Source organism: Pan troglodytes, chromosome 8 (genome assembly GCF_028858775.2).
Source record: "Pan troglodytes isolate AG18354 chromosome 8, NHGRI_mPanTro3-v2.0_pri, whole genome shotgun sequence".
NCBI lineage: Eukaryota > Metazoa > Chordata > Mammalia > Primates > Hominidae > Pan > Pan troglodytes.
Genome location: NC_072406.2, coordinates 117,148,482 through 117,167,211, shown reverse-complemented (window position 1 = coordinate 117,167,211; position 18,730 = coordinate 117,148,482). Strand labels below are relative to the sequence as shown.

At 37.8% G+C, this 18,730-nt stretch overlaps 1 protein-coding gene across 1 annotated transcript in view; it reads right to left on the bottom strand.

Annotated features, from left to right (window-relative positions):
- The window catches only part of SORCS3 (sortilin related VPS10 domain containing receptor 3), a 617,030-nt gene that overhangs the window by 204,157 nt on the left and 394,143 nt on the right, over positions 1 to 18,730 (bottom strand). The window contains exon 5 of the mRNA XM_016919295.4: positions 12,259 to 12,332. Within this exon, the coding sequence (XP_016774784.1) occupies positions 12,259 to 12,332 (74 nt within the window). The remainder of the gene's footprint in view (positions 1 to 12,258; positions 12,333 to 18,730) is intronic.

The window sequence follows — 18,730 nt, the reverse complement described above, 5'->3', positions numbered from 1 at the left end:
ACTCTTCTAATAACTTGAAGTTTATAAAGCATATTCTCTCTGTAGTCTGAAGAATTTAAGGGTATCGACTAGCAACTATATGTGTCCTTAGGCAAATTACATATGTATCTCAAGGTTACCCTGTTCAGTCATGCCAATCTGAAGAGAGATGCTGTGTGCAACATGTCTTTACTTACAATAGCACCAAAACTGAACATTCATAGGAATAACATTAATTAAAAACATGTAGAGCTAATATGAAGAAAACTTTACTAAGGAACTCACAGAATGGAATAAAAAGAGAGACAAACCATGTGGCCAATACTCAAAACTGGATATTGAAAAAAATTCCATTATTTTCAAATGAATGTATAGCTTGGCTGCGATTCTAATCAATAGTCTAATTAGTTGCTTTATGGGGAGGAAGATATTTTGAAACATGACAAGGTGATTCTAAATTCATTTGGATGAATCAATAAGTAAAATAAGCCAAGAATATTTTGAAAAAGAAGAGTTCTATTTTTGTTTTATTTGGTTGTATTTTGCAGAGAGGAGACTTACCCAGCCAGACACTCTATTGTGTTATAAACAACGATTAAACACAATGTGTTCTGGCCACAGGGCACAGAAGACTGACCAATCCAGTAAAACAAAAGCTGCGAAATGCCACCGACCTTGAGACCTCGAGGGCTCCTAACCTCTGACCAGAGTTTATCTTATGTAAAAAACCGTCAGAGGAAACCAGTCCAAAATATGGGCACAGAATTAAGTGAAAAGATGTTCACTGCATTTCATTTTACTTAAAAAAAAAATAGAAATCCTATAAATCTTAAAAATATCCATTGGTATGGAAAATTATTAAATTATTAAAATGATTAAATTGTTATATAGTCACTAGATGAAATAGATAACTATTAATATGAGATTTCTAAAATATATTGTTGGAAAATACTAAATATTTTTATGCCTTTTATATATATCTAATATCTAATATATATGATTGAATAAGGCAGCATTTCAAATAAAAAAGTTGTTTGTATTTACATGATCACAGGCTATGGGTGTTTGATAAACATAAAATAATAAAAAAATTATAAAGGGAAAATGAAAGATTCGATAACATAAATTTTTGTAAGTACAAAGTATGCTAAAAAGCATAATGCAATTAAAAACCAAAGAATAAACGTTATAATATTGAAACAAAATGAGAGACAATATAAAGAACCCATAATGAAGAAGAAACAAAAACAGATGGTCACATAAAAGAAAATACAATGGTTAATAAATACACGAAAGCATGTCTAAACTCACTGGTCTGATAAGAAATGCAAATTAAAACAAGGAAAACCCATTTTTGCATATTAAAATGGACTACTTCTTTAAATTAAATTTTTATGTGGTATAGTGAAATGGTATTTTAGTTGTAGTGGAAACAGGTGTAAACTCTTTGGATTTGACACGACAATATTTTTATATATATAGTTTGGTAGTCTATCCTAAACAAATCATAATAATCAGACCTTGAACAAATAATTACTTAAATGTTTCTAAAACAACATTATAATGTTTACTTTAATAGTAAAATTTCAGAAGATCAATATCAAATAACAAAAGAATGATTACATTTATTATATATCCATAGATTAGAATACAATTCAATACAAGCTTTAAAATGTTTAGAAAGAGTAGAGGATGGCACAGGAGAATGTTCAATTTCATTTTTAAAAGATATAAAATTTTATCAACAATATGATCTGAATGATAAAAATTTAAATATATGTTTAAAATTATACTATATTATAATAGGGAAAAAAGGCTATGAAGACGTACTTGATTTTTTAAGATGTATTTTCTGGGCAGTAAAATTATAGGTAATTGTTTTCTTTTTATTTTCTTGCCTTCCCTTGAATGATTATGAGATATATTGTGTTTCCAACCAGAAAAAAAAAATGGCTAGTGTGTGTCTGTGTCTTTTAAACAATACATTTGTATTTCTGGCATTGCCTCTCCACTTCCCCCACAAGCCTTAGCCACTTCTGCTCCAGGACACCTCTTGGTGGAAGTGTCTCTAGAAATTTTGCATTCCTTCCCAAGTTGTTCCCTGTTTTACATCCTGCTATGGACTGAATTGTATCTCTCCAAAAAAAAAATATGTTGAAGCTCTAACCTCCAAATTGATGGTATCTGAAGATAAGGCCTTTGGGAAGTGATTAGGTTTGGATGAGGGTGGGGCTCTCATAATGTGATTAGTGCCCTTACAAGAAAGTGCACCAGAGAGCTTGCCCTCTCTCGCTCTACCATGGGATGATACATCCAGAAGGTGGCCCTCTGCAACCTGGAAGAGGGCCCTCACCAGAAACCAACCATGCTGGCACCCTGATCGCACACTTCCAGATTCCAGAACTGCAAATTTCTGTTGCTTAAGCCTGGAACCAGTCTGTGGTATTTTGTTTTGGCAGCCAGCACTGACTAATGCACAGCCCCAGACCAAACTGGAGCAGAACAATAACAGATTTCCTCAACAGGGAAGAAAGGCTGGTTTCTCCTCCGTGCAACCAAGTATCCAACCTGCATTTTAAACAGCCTCCAAGTCTTCAATTTGGTACTTTCTCCTTGGGCGCCGAGCTCAACATTGACCTCTTCTCTCTCTAGGCCTCTCCCTAGCCCTCCAATTCTCCTATTCCTGCTCATGGAAGTGAACAACTCATCACCACCAACCTATTCAACTCTCCCCATTTTTTAATGTAACATGCAAGTACTGAAGGCAGTCTGAGTTCCAGGAAGATGGCAGTAGTCAAAGTCTCTTTATGTGGGGGTTTTTCTGACCCACCACCCTCATAGACAATAAGGCCCTGAAATCTCACCCACTGTGACAAAAGTAAAGTTTGCTCCCCTCTGCAAGTTTATTATCAGTGAGTGAAAATAAAGTTAGATTTCACTATTTCTGAGCGAAATGAGTATTTCTCATGCCCTTTGCATAATCATCTGGGTGGAATAAGTATTTGGAAGCCATGTGCCTCTAACTAAGGAATCACTGGCCACAAAGCCAGAGAAAGAGAAAACAACAGTGTTTCCGGTGTTTCCATGTGCACTATGGAATTTTTGCTACACTGGATTAGGTGAGTGGATGTGGTTGTCTTTGAATTCCATGTTTAATGCACACAAATCTTTTCAGATCTCCCAAGGCAGGACCAAACATGACTCCCACTTTTCATAGCAAAGAAGTCATTAGCTACATATGCCTCCTACCTCACATAACTCACATGTACTCAGCATAATCATCAAGGGTCCGGCATGTCTTGACTTCTTCCAAAGAGTTGACCATTCTGTCTTGCTCAGTGCCATGGCTAACTACCACGTGCACCATATGAACACTGCATTTTAGTCTTAGCATTAAGACAGCTCTTCCACAGCCAAGATGCAACCAGACATACAGCATGGGTAGCCCCCATCAGCAAAGTAGAAACTGATTTCTGCTTGCAAGCTGAGCTTTCACATTTCCCCTCCAGACCTTGCATGTATTATTTTAAATGTAATGTATTTTTAAATTGCTGCACCATTTTAAAAATGTAAAGGAGAGCTGAATTAAATATTATTTGTGGCATACCCTGGTTTGCAATAGCCTTAAAATCTGATCCCTTATATCAGGTTGATGCCTAAATCCCATTACTTGAGATTGCAAATGACTGTGTTTGCAAAATTGTAGATGCACATTTACAGGCAGCTTCAAAAATTCAGCCCATAATGTTAACTTTGTTTGAAAAGATCTTGATTTTCCAGGAAGCCATCTCAAGCTATTCTGTCTGTTCCTTAACTCTGGCTCTGTCATGGATAATATATTAATAGCCTAAAAATGACTTGGCAGCTGAGTCTTAAAGAACCATGGTCCAGGGTCAAAAGAAGTTCCTAAATGAATAGAAGGAGCCCACTTTTGAAGCAAATTATAGGATATATTCCAAAACAGGTGAGATCTATAGAGCTCAAATTCAGGGAAGAGGTGCAAGAGTATTCACTCCAACCACATTATCTCAAGGTAACCATCCCCAATTTTCACTTCCTGCTTCTCTGCCCTTCATCCTCCACCCACAGCTGCTATTAGGCTGACACGGGTGTCTAAAATCCAGACAATGTGATTTATATTAGTACTTCTAGTGAAGTATTTGTACTAATGAAATTAACACTTCTCTAAATGAGCATGTACATACATGCCTTGTGTGTGTATATGTACATACACAGATATTTACAATAAACAATATTCTTAGAAAATGCAATCCTGCCATCAAACTATAAAATAATAAAGTATAACAAAGTCAGGCAATCTCATGATATTAAGTAAGCCTCACTCATGTTGAGGATAGGGCTCTGAGGTTTGTTGATCAACTGTCAAATCCCATAGAGTCTGGGCATAGGTGTCAGGAATACCAGAACATGGTGATATTTTTCTATTTCAAGGACACACCCAAACAATGGGCAAAATGAAATATCTAAGGTTGATAACAATGAAGAGAAAACAGAGGAAGTAGTCCAAGACAGAAGTAGTTGTATGTAGACAGGAGGCTACGTGTAGACAGAAGTAGAACCTTATGTTATAAAATAAACAAGCAAAGAATAAGAATCAGAGAAAAGCATATTGGTTATCTCTTAATAATTCTGTGTAACAGATTACTACAAAACTTAGGAGCTAAAAACAACAAATACGTATTGTCTCACTGTTTCTGTTGGTCAGGAATCCAGGCACAACTCAGCTAGGTGCCTCTGTCTGAGAAGGTCTCTTACAAGGCTTCTATCAAAGTGTTTGCCAGGGCTGAAGTCTCATATGAAGGCTTGACTGGAGAAGGATCTGCTTTTGAACTCACTCATGTGACTGGTGATAGGATTCATTTCCACACTAGAACTAAGCTGTCGGGCCATTAGTTTCTCATTGGCTTTTGGCTGGAGATCTCCCTCCATTCCTTGACACATGGGGCTCTCAATAAGGCAGCTAACAACATGGTAGCTTGCTTTGAGCAAGTAAGCATGAGAATGCACCCAAGATGAAAACATTGTCTTTTGGTAACCTACTCCCCAAAAAAGCTCGTTACCTCTGCCATATTCCATTCACTAGAAGCAAGCCACTAATCCAGTCTATACTCAAGAAGAGAACACCATAGACTGGCAGGATTTCCAGAAGGCAGAGATCAGTGGAGCCCACTTGGAGGCTGTCTCCCAAAAGGAAGAAGTAAATATTAACTAAATAGACTGATACTGCCATATGTTACAGGTGGGAATATACAACAGAACACAGTTTGGGTAATATTTTGAATGACAGGTTTTAAGATGTTCAAAATGTGTGTGTGTGTGTGTGTGTGTGTGTGTACGTATGTATATATATACACATACACATATACACATATATACATATATATAGTTTTTCTAGTGTTCTATTTATTTTTAATGTCAACTTTTACTTTAGAATCAATGGGTACATGTGCAGGTTTCCTACAAAGGTATATTGTGTGATGTTGAAATTTGAGATACGACTGAACCTGTAACCCAGGTAGTAAGCATAGTACCCAATAGGTAGTTATTCAGCCCTTGCCCTCCTCGCACCCTTCTGGTAGTCTCCAGTGTCTATTGTACCCACCTTTATGTCCATATCCAAGGTTTAGCTCCTGCTTATAAGTGAGAACATGTGCTATTTGGTCTTCTGTTCCTATGTTAATTCACTTAGAATTATGGCCTCTAGCTCCATCCATTTTGCTGCAAAGGACATGATTTTAGTCTTCAAAATGTGTATATTTTGATATGATAAACTTCTTCTTATAGTAGTGATTAAACCAAAAATACTAAACCTTAACTAATATTAAACCCTAACTATTACCAATTCTCCCTCCTCTGTGTTGTAAGGAATGTGCACCTAAGGGATATTACATTTAATTTCTGGGGTGGGTGAGGGTGATAGATGGAGGGTTAAGGAGAGAGGGTAGATTGTTTTACATAAGAAAAGCTATGATACTTAGGGAGAAGTGTGTGGGTGTAAGGGGAGTTCTGGAAGGGGATGGACTGTGGACAATAAATCACTGTGACAGAATAGCTTTAGAGTCCATGAAAGGGAAGGAGAGGATGAGAAAGTAACTCCCATGATGGTCAGGACAGATATGAACAGAGGAGTTTTAGGAAGACTCGTGTGTTGGCTGATGTAATGCTTCTTTGTAACCCTCTTCAAGAAAAGGTTCAGTAAAAAGCTACTTTGCTGAAATACTTTTAGTGTTGAATTGGGGTCTTATTATTGAAATGTGACACTGCAAAAAAATGCAGTCAAGTCTTTACTTGGGCTACCTAAAACACTGGTCCAAGAAAATAATTCTTGATGTTAAAGACCTATGCATACAAATGTCAATAAAACCATTACTTAAGATCATCAAAAATGTGAAAATTTTCAATGTCTGATAAAAAATAAAATAGAATAAAGCATGTATCTTTGTGTAATAAGATATTGCACAAATTAAAAATGGTTATAAAGATTTTATAATGACACAAAAATTGTAAGGATAGAACATTAAGAAGAGAAAGGCAGATTATACACACTCACATGTATATATTTAGGCTACATATAAAAGAACATATGCATACAAAAAGAGACCCGGAAAACTAAGAACATGAAAGATTGGAAAGGAAAGACTGTCTTGAAACGGTTTTTAGTCTGTCTTCTTTTTCGTTATCACCACTTTCTCTTTTTTTAAATTATACTTTAAGTTTTAGGGTACATGTGCACAACGTGCAGGTTAGTTACATATGTATACATGTGCCATGTTGGTGTGCTGCACCCATTAACTCGTCATTTAACATTAGGTATATCTCCTAATGCTATCCCTCCCCCCTCCCCCCACCCCACAACAGGCCCCGGTGTGTGATGTTCCCCTTCCTGTGTCCATGTGTTCTCATTGTTCAATTCCCACCTGTGAGTGAGAACATGCGGTGTTTGGTTTTTTTGTCCTTGCAATAGTTTGCTGAGAATGATGGTTTCTAGCTTCATCCATGTCCCTACAAAGGACATGAATTCATCATTTTTTATGGCTGCATAGTATTCCATGGTGTATATGTGCCACATTTTCTTAATCCAGTCTATCATTGTTGGACATTTGGGTTGGTTCCAAGTCTTTGCTATTGTGAATAGTGCCACAATAAACACACATGTGCATGTGTCTTTATAGAAGCATGATTTATAATCCTTTGGGTATATACCCAGTAATGGGATTGCTGGGTCAAATGGTATTTCTAGTTCTAGATCCCTGAGGAATCGCCACACTGACTTCCACAATGGTTGAACTAGTTTACAGTCCCACCAACAGTGTAAAAGTGTTCCTATTTCTCCACATCCTCTCTAGCACCTGTTGTTTCCTGACTTTTTCATGATCGCCATTCTAACTGGTGTGAGATGGTATCTCATTGTGGTTTTGATTTGCATTTCTCTGATGGCCAGTGATGATGAGCATTTTTTCATGTGTCTCTTTTAAAGGGCATTTCCCTAGGACCTCTTGTCTACACACACCAGGAGGGACACACTTTGTTTTTCCATTCTTCCTCCCTTCCCTCATGGCCTTTCTGAAAAAGCAGATGAGAAGCTGCTGGCACAAACACCACTAGAAACCCATAGTGTGTAAGCCGGCCTTAAGCAAAGTACAATAAAGACCTAGAGCCCAACCTACCTACCTTTACACACCAGCCACTTTTCATCCTAAACCAGGCATCATAGCAGATACAGCAGTCTTCAAGATACACATTCCCTGCATTGCCTAACATGGCCTGATATAGAACTTATAGTATGTCTGTTGTCTTCTTAAAGGTTTCCTAATGCTCAAGCCAGTCCATGTTGCAATCCAAATATCTCAGAAAAGGGGTAAGAATTGAAGTTCCTGATACCTTAGAGTACATTACTTTATCAGCACAATTTCCTGCAGCAATGATAAAGAAGAGGGACAAAAAAGGGACCTAATTCTTTCAAGAGAAAGAATAATTAAGGAGGGGAGGAGGGAAATCAGTAAAGAGGATGCATTGGAGACATTCCTTCCGTGTTTTAGGATACCATACAAGTGAATGCCATCAGAGACCAGAGGCACTTTGAGGTCATTCTAGTTACACAGAGAATTCTGGAAGGCCTAGCACACCTGTGACTTCATTGGAAAAGATGCCCAAAGAGGCTGAGCATGTTAGGAGAGTGCAGAGTCACAGGAGCAAAGCTGTGAATCACAACAAGTATTCACATTGGATGTGCAAAGGAAAAAAAAATCTTCCCACTGCAGAATATGCCTGCTTGTTAAATATCTCCCAAGGGAAGAGTGGAATACTATTCATCTGTAGCTCAGTAGGATATATTTTTTTTAATATTAAAAAAAACAGAAAAGCTTTTCCCCCATGACAACAACTCTGCCATAGCAGAGCCTAGGAAGAATGAAGGGAATATGTTAAGGACACTTATTCCATTTATCTGCTCTCCATGCAAATTACAATTTCGGAAGCAGCTGAGGTTAAAAAAGTGGGGGAAGCATTAGACAGCCCTGGTGATTACCTGGTGACCAGGTATCAAGTGAGTGGTAGGGTCACATATAAACAAGGAATGTTCATGTCAGTTGTCTTTCTTCTTGTAGCCTGAGATTGATGGCTGAGTCACTCCATGGTGTAAGATTCCTAGGTGACCTATCTTGATTGGATTAGAACATCCAGAATTCATAAAAATATTTCCAGGTGAAGCTCTTAGTATTGATGCTAATGAATATTATGTTCCATGCTCTGCCTAACCCACAAGAAGGGTGGGGCACTAATGAAGAAGCGGATAATAATGATAACTCCTTACAATTTCCAATGTATTCTAACAACCATTACAACAATCATCACTGTAGATGACGGAACAGACGAGAGACATGCACGGGGTTCGTTCTTTCTGCTGTGTCCTCGTCAGAAATCACTTCTGGAGCACAGTGTTCTTCTGCACAAATCCCCCTCTAAGCTGCTACTTGCCAACAACTGCGAGTAGCATGGGAGAAGAAACCGGACACTCATGAAGGATCTATCCTTTAGACACTTGCAAATGTGGAGCTTATAAATAACAATATTTGCGCAGGGTCACAGGAGCAAAGCTATGAATCACAACAATCAAATATTGTTATTTGTAATATTTCTTCTGAATCCCATGTTCACTCTATTTGTCTACATACGACAAGTTAAAAGTCTTTTTAACATCGTCTCTCATTTCAATGTCTTGTTTTTACCATGCCTGCTTTCCACTCAGCGTTCCCCAACCACCCTCAATACCTCTTCCCTCTACACCCTCTCTCCCAAAGAAATCATTTTCATGCATGTTATTGTTTTGTTTTGGTTGATCACTTCATAAGAATTATAAGAATTATGACTCAACAAAAAGTAGAGAACAATAATGTTCAGCTGAGATGTGGATTCTTGGCAATAAATCAGACCCATTCAGTTGTTATCACATGCCCATGGGCACCAGCCTTACTGTACACAAGATTCACATTTGTGCCCAGCAAAATGACAATTCACTTATGTGACATGTTCTTGAGTACTAGTAATAAACATAGTACTTAAATCAATGGAGAAGTGAAATAGCCAAGTGTCCACTTGATACATCTGCTCCTTTCAATAACCTTATGAAATTGACAACAAAAATACTGTTCCCATTAGATGGATGAGGGAACCATAGGTTAAAGGGGTCCCACTTAAGCCAAGGTTTGTTCTATACCCAGAGAAATGCATATTTTGTCTTTTCTCAAGGAGATAACAAGTTAATATTTACATCCCTAACCTATACAAGACATATATTTTCAATATAAGCGGTTTAGAGCTTTAGAAAACCCTGAATTCTGTCTTTGGATTAAAAAAAATGTCTATGTAAAATAAGCTCTTTTGCCATGACTCACATGACACCTAAAAGAATAATCGCGGTAATTATATATCAGAAATGGAGAAGTGATAATTACAAAAATTGAATATTCAAAACTACCACTTGACTATCCAGCACAGGCACAAACTGTTATATTTCCCCTTGGGAGCATATATGAAGAAGCACAGAGTGGAGAAGAGACAAAACACAATTATCAGGACCTAGGGACTTGTTCTTTTTTACTGCATAAAGGAAGAGGGTGGATGACAGAAGCTAGAACCTTCTCCTCTTGCTCTTTGCAAAATATAGGAAAATGTTGCTTCTTAGGCACTTAATTTCATTCAGACACAGTGGCATGGTTCATCTAGCCCAGTGTGCTTTCCTCCTCTACTAACCTGACTTTCTAGTTGGCCAACTGCCTTATCATCTCAAGAGTTTGTTCCAGAAACAGCAGAGGGCTCTTTCTTTCGCTTCCTTCCTTTCTTTCTTTCTTTCTTTTTTTTTTTTTTCGAATTCTGGACTTCTGAGTGGTGGCATACTGAGAAACTGGACTATCTCAGCTCAGTAAAGGCTGTAGTTCTATAAGTGAAATAGCAGAAAAACAAATATTTCCTTTTTCTGCCTCAGTCTATTGAAAAACCTCCATAGTTCCAAATACAGGCAAAATAATAGTTGCAATAACAGCTACAGATGAAATAATAGTAGGCCTGTAAGGGGCAAACATGCTGGAGATAGCCCAGGTGTTGAGTCAAGAGCAATACTGCCAACTCCCTTTTCTCTCCCAACTACTCCAAACCATGTACAAAGAACAAAACAACACAAAACAACAAAACAAAAAAAAAACAGTTGATTTTTCATAGAATGCTTAGGCAATCTTCATTTAAAATCTAAACATAGTTTTGTGGATGCAGATGGAATGGGTTGAAGCCATTGCTTCCAAAGATGTTGGTATGAATGTGTGTATGTACAAGGTATTTGTTACCACCATCTTCAACACACACACAGCACATCCCTAAGTTGTGTAAGGCATAAACGGCTATCACATGAGTTTTTAAGGGAGTGTTCATAAGATATTTATAAGAGATACGGAATGAGTACAACTTCCAACAAAAATTTTTTTTTGAGACAGAGTCTCGCTCTGTCACCCAAGCTAGAGTACGGTGGCCTAATCTCTATGATGGCAGTAGCCTATTCTCTGTCACCCAAGCTAGAGTACACTGCAGCCTTGAACTCCTGAGCTCAAGTGATCACTGCGTCTCAGCCTCCTGAGTAGCTGGGACTACAGGGGCATGACACTGATGGCCAGCTCATTTTTTATTTATTTGTAGAGACAGGGTATCACTATAATGACCAGGCTGGTCTTGAACTCCTGGCCTCAAGCAATCCTCCCACCTCAGCCTCTCAAAGTACTGAGATTACAGACATGAGCCACTGTGCCTAACCAAATCTTTGTTTTTCATTAAGCATATAATTAAGCATGCTAATATACTTTGGTGTATGCCTCTTAATCTCCCTTCCTTTAGCCATCACTTCTGCTAAAATGAAAGCAAGATAAAAGTAAGAAGCATTTTCATGTTATAGCAAGCAAGTGTAAAAGGCAAATTTGTACAAAACTTGTTACAACCAAGATAAAAATAGTATGCATGCATAAAGGAATACTAATTAATAAAACACTTCCTGATTAGGAGGAAGGGCTTATATTCCATTTGAAACATGTATTCATTCCCATAAAAGGTTTTTCAAAATATGCCCTACAGAGGTAGTTCTGAAGGATTTATCACATGTGACATGAGAAAAGGATTCTGTAGTGAAATAAGTTTGGGAATCAGTGACTTCCAGTTTGGCAGAATTCTTCATTCAGCGCTTCTCCAGAGTCTTTAATATCATAACATGAATCCTGAGTTTCCAGGAGTATAAAATTGAATTATCATAACCTGAATTTATTTGACCACAGAAACTCTTACGAAAGAAGAAGCATTTTGTGGAACTGCTGTTCTCCAGAGTACATTTTGGGAAAATACTGCTTTTTAGAATATGTACATAAAATATATGCACTTTTCCAAAAAGAGGGGGTTAGTACATAGCAAAGAGCACCTGATCATGACCCTTCTCACAGAGCTCTTTAAGCCCAGTGCCTCTCAAACTTTCATGTGCACATGAGTCAGCAAAGGATCATGTTAAATGCAAATCCCAGTTTCGTAAGTCTTAATAGGGCCTGAGATTCTGCATTTCTAACAAGTCCCCAGGTGATGCTGATGCTGCTATTCTACAAACCACTCTGTGTAGCAAAGGACTGGAACACATTTGTCTGCAAGAGCTGCAACTGTCCAGAGCTGTCTAGAGTGCTATGCTGTTTGATAATTCTTTATCTAAGAAGTAATGAGTGTGTGGATAGGGCTTACCAATAAAACCTGTTGGGTGTGATGCGTTCATGCATGAGTTGCCACCGTCTTCCAAAGTCCATGGAGCTGTAGAGCTGCAAAACAATGAAGTGAGAATGTAAGTCTCAAAGAACCACTGCTGGGCATGAATACAGATGTTTTCCCTGCAGCATCCCAACACCAGAGTGCCCAACACACCCAAGTAGGCATTTATTTTATCCAGATAAAAAGGTAGGAATATGACTGCTTATCACGGTATCTTCTAGCATTACGTGGGTTCTCAATATACATCCAATCAACTGATACTTTTGAGGAGAGTATAAATACACTTCTGATGGCCATCACTGTCTCCATTGTCATGTAGACAAGAAGAGGCAGATTCTGTGCTCCCAGGAAAAATAAGACTACATACAAAAATGCTCATCAGCTGATATATGAGCCAATATTACATGCAAAATATTGTGCTTTTACTTTCATTTCTTACTGCTCTATAGATCATCTAAATGAAATGGAGCTCTTCATTGTCACCAAAAAGACCAGGCTCATTCACACTCCTATGTTTTTGCAAGATGGCAAGGCTAGGCCACTCTTCTTATTATTCCATGTTCGCTTACTTTTTGAATGTAGAGTCTGACCCCTTTATAACACCTTAGGGATAAGCCAGCATCCCTATAAGTGACTAACTAGGAGTATTGGGTATATTTTCAACTGAAAGTCTAGAAGTAAAACATCTGATTCTAACTGCCAATGGAATAATAATAATAATGATAATAATAATAATTCTACCATGTTGTTCTTTCATATACATTTAAGCCTTACCACAATCCTGAAAGGAAGGTAGGACAGTTATTACTAACTTAAATCCCTGCTCTTAAGCATTCTGCAATCTGCCCCGGCAGAGTTAGTTACTAAGCTTCCACGGTGCCACCACTGTATTTACAGCCTGCCTCTAAGAAGCTGTTCATAGTAATCCATTGCTGGTTGGCATGTCTCTACCCTGCTAGATTACGAGTCATAAGGGGGCAGGGATCATGCCTTAGTCACCTTTGTGCATCAGTAGTTTTACAATGCCATGTGAGAACATAAACACCTCTAACAGGTGAGAACATAAACCTCCTATTTCACAATTAACAAAACAATCTTGGAGAAGATAAGTCTTGGTCAAAGAAACTAGGATTTGAGTTTTCTGATGCCTGGCTCAAGTCTCCTTCCACGGAATCATGACCCAAGTTTATCATGAGAATTCCACCATCCTTATGTTTTTCCCAAAAACTTTTACAGATGGGAACATTGAGGAAGCCAGAGTGGCTCTCAAGTTTATAGAAATTGGACCACACGAAGTATATTCCTGTGATCACATCCCCAATATCTGCTCTCCTATAGGGCTGTTCTTTCCAGTACACCACAGTTGGATAACTTCACCATCTGGAAAGTTCTAAGTCGATAATGTTACAACTCATACAGAAATAATTTTTTGTATAAACTTCCAGTAATCTCAAAAAAGTTTTGTGGGGCTCAGAAAAGTTTTGACTCATTTCAATTTAATTCAGCAAATATTTATTGAACAACGGAGCCATAAAACTATTTTTGTCTAGTAGAGACAGTTTTATATATGTATATATACACACATATAATTAAATGTGTATGTATGTAGGTATATATGTATATATAGTTATATATGTACATATAGTTATATGTATATATATAGTTATATATATGTGTGTGTGTATATATATATATTTTTTAATCCTCAAAATAGCCTGTAATGTTGTCAGATATATACAGCTGACTACTAGCTGTGTTATAGGTTTGAGTTGCATTTGGTTATAAAACAATTTGTTGGGAAAAGTGTGGGGGAGAGGACCTCTTCCCACACACACATGGAGACAGATCCCAATTGGTCTATGATCCTGTTTGCAAGAAAGAGATTCTGTTGGTGGAGTGCCTAAAGAGAAAGGTTGGATGGCCTTCAGATTATATCAGCTTAGCTAGCATTGCTAACCAACTGTTGCAAGCTCTGAAAATAAAAGATCTTGAACCCATTTTATATATATATGTAAATATATATACATACATATATACACACATATATATTTATATATTTCTTATATATATGCTAAAAATGTATATAAAATGAATATGCTAAATATGTATACAAATATATATATTTATATATGCTAATATATATACAAATATATATATTTATATATGCTAAATATATATACAAATATATATATTTATATATGCTAAATATATATATTTAGCATATTCATTTTATAGATGAAGGTACTGATGCTTGGTGCTGCATAGTGACTACATCAACTATACAGAAAATATATACATGATTTGGCTGATCACAAGTTTCTACTATACCACACTGACTTTACACTAACTCTCACAGTATTTATCTAAACTGGGCTCTCAGTACATGAGTAAGTACTAACTACAATATATGTTCAATTATGCATGCAAGAAATATCTTACCACCCTCTAGTCACTTTCTTTATTCACCAACTTGGTGAATAAAACACTACAAAGCTCTACAACCACTAAATTACATAGTACACAAAACCCATTCAATTGTTTAGGAAGCAAACAGAGTAGCTTCTCCCTGATCTTCATATACACTTACAGACACACCATGTCAAAGGGAAAATTGGGGCAAGGGCTAAAGCTCTAGAGGTTGAAAGATGGGAAAGATTAACCGGGGTAGAAATTAAACAATGAGACCTCCTGGAAAAATATGTTTTGAGCCAGGCCTTGAGACAACAGGAGCAAAGGTGCCAATATGGCCTAGTGTTCGAGGTTAGCTCTACGAGCACCTTTAAGAAAAAGAAGGGATATGATGACTGTTGTTGGCCAAAAGTGGTGGACACTGTTTGTCTGTCTGTCCTTCCATCTCCCTGTCTCTCTTTCTATCCCTCTGCCTATCTATTTGTGGATATTTCTATATCTATCTGTATGTATATTTATATTGAGAGGTGGGGAAAAGCAGCAGGTTTTTAAGGACCAGACCATCCCATTGGGGAGAATATATCCATATATTTTATTGCAAAGACTAAGTTTTTCATGTAGGGTTTTAAAAAATGGATCACTCTCCTTCCTATGGCAGGTACCTGAGGGACAGATGCTTAGACTTAAGACATGTTTTCCAATTAAATATAAAAGAGACTTTGGATGGAACCTTCTATAACCCAAAGTTCAAAATCTGCCAGCCCTGATTCCAAACATAGCAAAGTACCAAATTCTTTCAACAAAACCCAACATGATTGTGTCTTCCTCTGCTGCAAACACTTGAAACAGGCCAGGTAAAAACCATGAGGGTCACACTGACACTGTTAGAGTCTCCATCCTCAGAGAAATCATCAGTTCCATCACAGACGACCTGGTGGTGGCAGAGCTCTTGCTGGGTCACCCTTGAGAGCAGCATGGCTCCTGTCCTCTCACACTCTTTCTAACATAAAGAGAGTGAGGACCTGGGCGCAGTGGCTCATGCCTGTAATCCCAGCACTTTGGGAGGCTGAGGCAGGTGGATCCCAAGGTCAGGAGATCAAGACCATCCTGGCCAACGTGGTGAAACCCCATCTCTACTAAAAATACAAAAATTAGCTGGGCATGGCAGCAGGTGCTTGTAGTCCCAGCTACTTGGGAGGCTGAGGCAGGAGAATTGCTTGAACCTGGGAGGCGGAGGCTGCAGTGAGCCAAGATCACACCACTGCACTCCAGCCTGGGTGACAGAGCAAGACTCCATCTCAAAAAAAAAAAAAAAAAAAAGAGAGCGAGAGAGCCACTGCTGACCTTCTCACTCAGGCCTGTTTCACTTCCTGCCTTGCCTATCTCTGGTTTTGCTTTTTCAGCTCTTCAGTTTGACTGATGGAAAAAAAATTAGATTGAATTATCCTCCTGGAGGCTGATTGAGATGAACAGAAAGAGCAGGCTCCTATTCATTAAGGGCTTTGAGTTAGCTACCTTGTCTCTCAATCTGCAGTAAGTTGCTGAGTCTGAAACATATTTTATTCTACCACGAGTTGGATCTTGAAAACCTCTCCACTTACACATCTACTTCTTCATTTAATCACTTATTCATTCAGTCACTAAAAGTGTATCAAACAACTACTATGCTCTAGGAACTGAACTAAGAGCTGGGGTTACAAAGGTCAAAAATGCCACGATCAGTGGAAACAGAAATGCATGCAATTATACTGCCATGCAAAGTATGCCTTGGTATTGATACTAGTTATCTCTGCAATGGCAAGACTGTGGGCAATTAGTATGTTCTTCTTTTTGTCCTCTAGGTTTCTTTAAATTATTATAAATAAATATTACTTTTGTGATTACAAAATTATAGGTCTAACATTAAAATAGAAATAAAACACATATGTCAACATTTAATAGTAAGTTTTAGAAGATTATTTAAGGATATTAAAATTCTCATGACATTATTAATTTAAAAATATGTTATAAAACATGCATTTATTGATATCGATGTTAAAGTATTACAAAAACTTGAAACATATTAGAAGGAAATATGCCAAAATTTTAGCAGTGGTCGCTTCTGAATTGTGAGATTACGGGTAATTTATATATTTTTGAAGTTTCCATCATTTTTAGATGTTTGAACAATAAATGTGTATTATATTTCAATAGTAACTTAAGCCTACATTTTATTCTATTTATATTTTTGTTACAGTAAATTTCTAATTACCATGTGTATATTTATCTCTCAAACTACCTTTTAAAAGGCCATGAATTAAAGTTCTATTTTTTTCATGAGGAAACTGGAATTAGATAAAGCAATATTGAATTTTCCAAAAATAGGACAATGTCCCAGAAATTATCACAGTTAGTGTTGAATCCTTCCTTATACAGGCAATGCATCAGCTCACAGGATGTTTATACAGTCCTGCATGGCTTCAACTCAACATGTTTCATGCAACATTAAAATAAAGTGTGTTTTCCAAACAATAAACATCTTTAAAAACTTTCCTTGTTTATACAGTTACATAAATGAGGCCATGTTCTCTTCCATATCCTGCCACATGATACCCTCTCCCAGCAAACATGTCCCTCCTGGACATTACCAGAGACCAATCGAGATCATCTCCCTTCCCTTCTTTCCACTGTATGTCATGGCCACGTATCTTTTAACAAGCACAAATTCAGCAGCAACAAACACAGAGCGAGGACTAAATGAATCACTGGAACAGCTGGAAAATATGAAAGAACATACTCTTTTCCTTATTGATTCCGTTATTAGTTCCCTAATTACATTGGCCTGCCAGAGAAAAGCATCTGATAGCTGAAGAACTAAAGAGGCAATTTAATCAATAGAATATTCCACAGGAAGAACAAAAGACTGTACCCGGAAAGCCTGTTCAAAGAATAATATGAGATCATAGGAGAGTCACAGGCATTGTTATGGGTTGAATTTGTGTCCCTCAAGAAAGATAAAGTCCCAGCCTCCAGCATCTCAGAATGTGACCTTACTTGGAAATAATTCTTTGCAGATGTAATCAAGTTAAAATGAGGGTGTTAGGGTGGGCCCTAATCCAGTATGACTGGTGTTCTCATAAGGAGAAATGTAGGCTCATAAGCAGACAGGCAGGCAGGGAATCCTACGTAAAGACACATAAGGAGAACTCCATGAGAAGATGGAGGATTAGAGTGACACATCTACAAGCCAAGGATGGCTTAAGACATGTTTTCTAAACCAGCAACCACCAGAAGCTAGAAAAAGGCAAGGAAGGTTTCCCCTAAACGTTTCACAGGGAGCATAGCCCCCACCTGCCAACATCTTGATTTTGGAATTCTATGTGAGATAATATATTTCTGTTGCTTCAGGTCACCAAGTTCATGGGGCTTTGTCACAGCAGCTCTAGGAAACTAACATGGGCATCTCACACCCCCTGCCAGGACTAGGCAGTCTGGAGAGAGACAGCAATGACAGAGACGCTACATTTCTCTGTGGCTTCCCTGTCACCACCTAGGCATTTAGTTGTGAGGCCAGATTTTTACATCTGTGGCTGGAAGTTAAACCCTCATTTGCCTACATTTCTTTGTACTGTGCATCTTCATCATGCCTCCACCCCCAGGATACTTTCTAAGAAATGTGAATTTATAATGATCATATGAGGGTGGACCAGACTTAGTCAGAAGAGGCAACAAAATGTGACTTCATGGGATCTTTCAGTGTTCAGGTCAGTTTCTCTTAAGCCAGGGTATCTCCCAGGTAGAAGTGAAAGGATGGGCTGAAATAAACTTTCCTCATAGGAAAGTTAAACTTAATGTATAACTGTGCTGATTCTTTACTCAAAACTTGTGGAGTTTAGGTAGCATTCTGCTGTATTGTGTTCATGATGGTCTTTTGTCTTTCAAATAAAATGAGGCTGGTTCTCTTAGAAATGAGGTCTCTGCCTCTCTTTCCCTGGAGGCACAAGTGTAGAGTAGGAAAGCTTGGCTGGGCTATACGGAGCTGCAGGGAGAATCCCTTAGT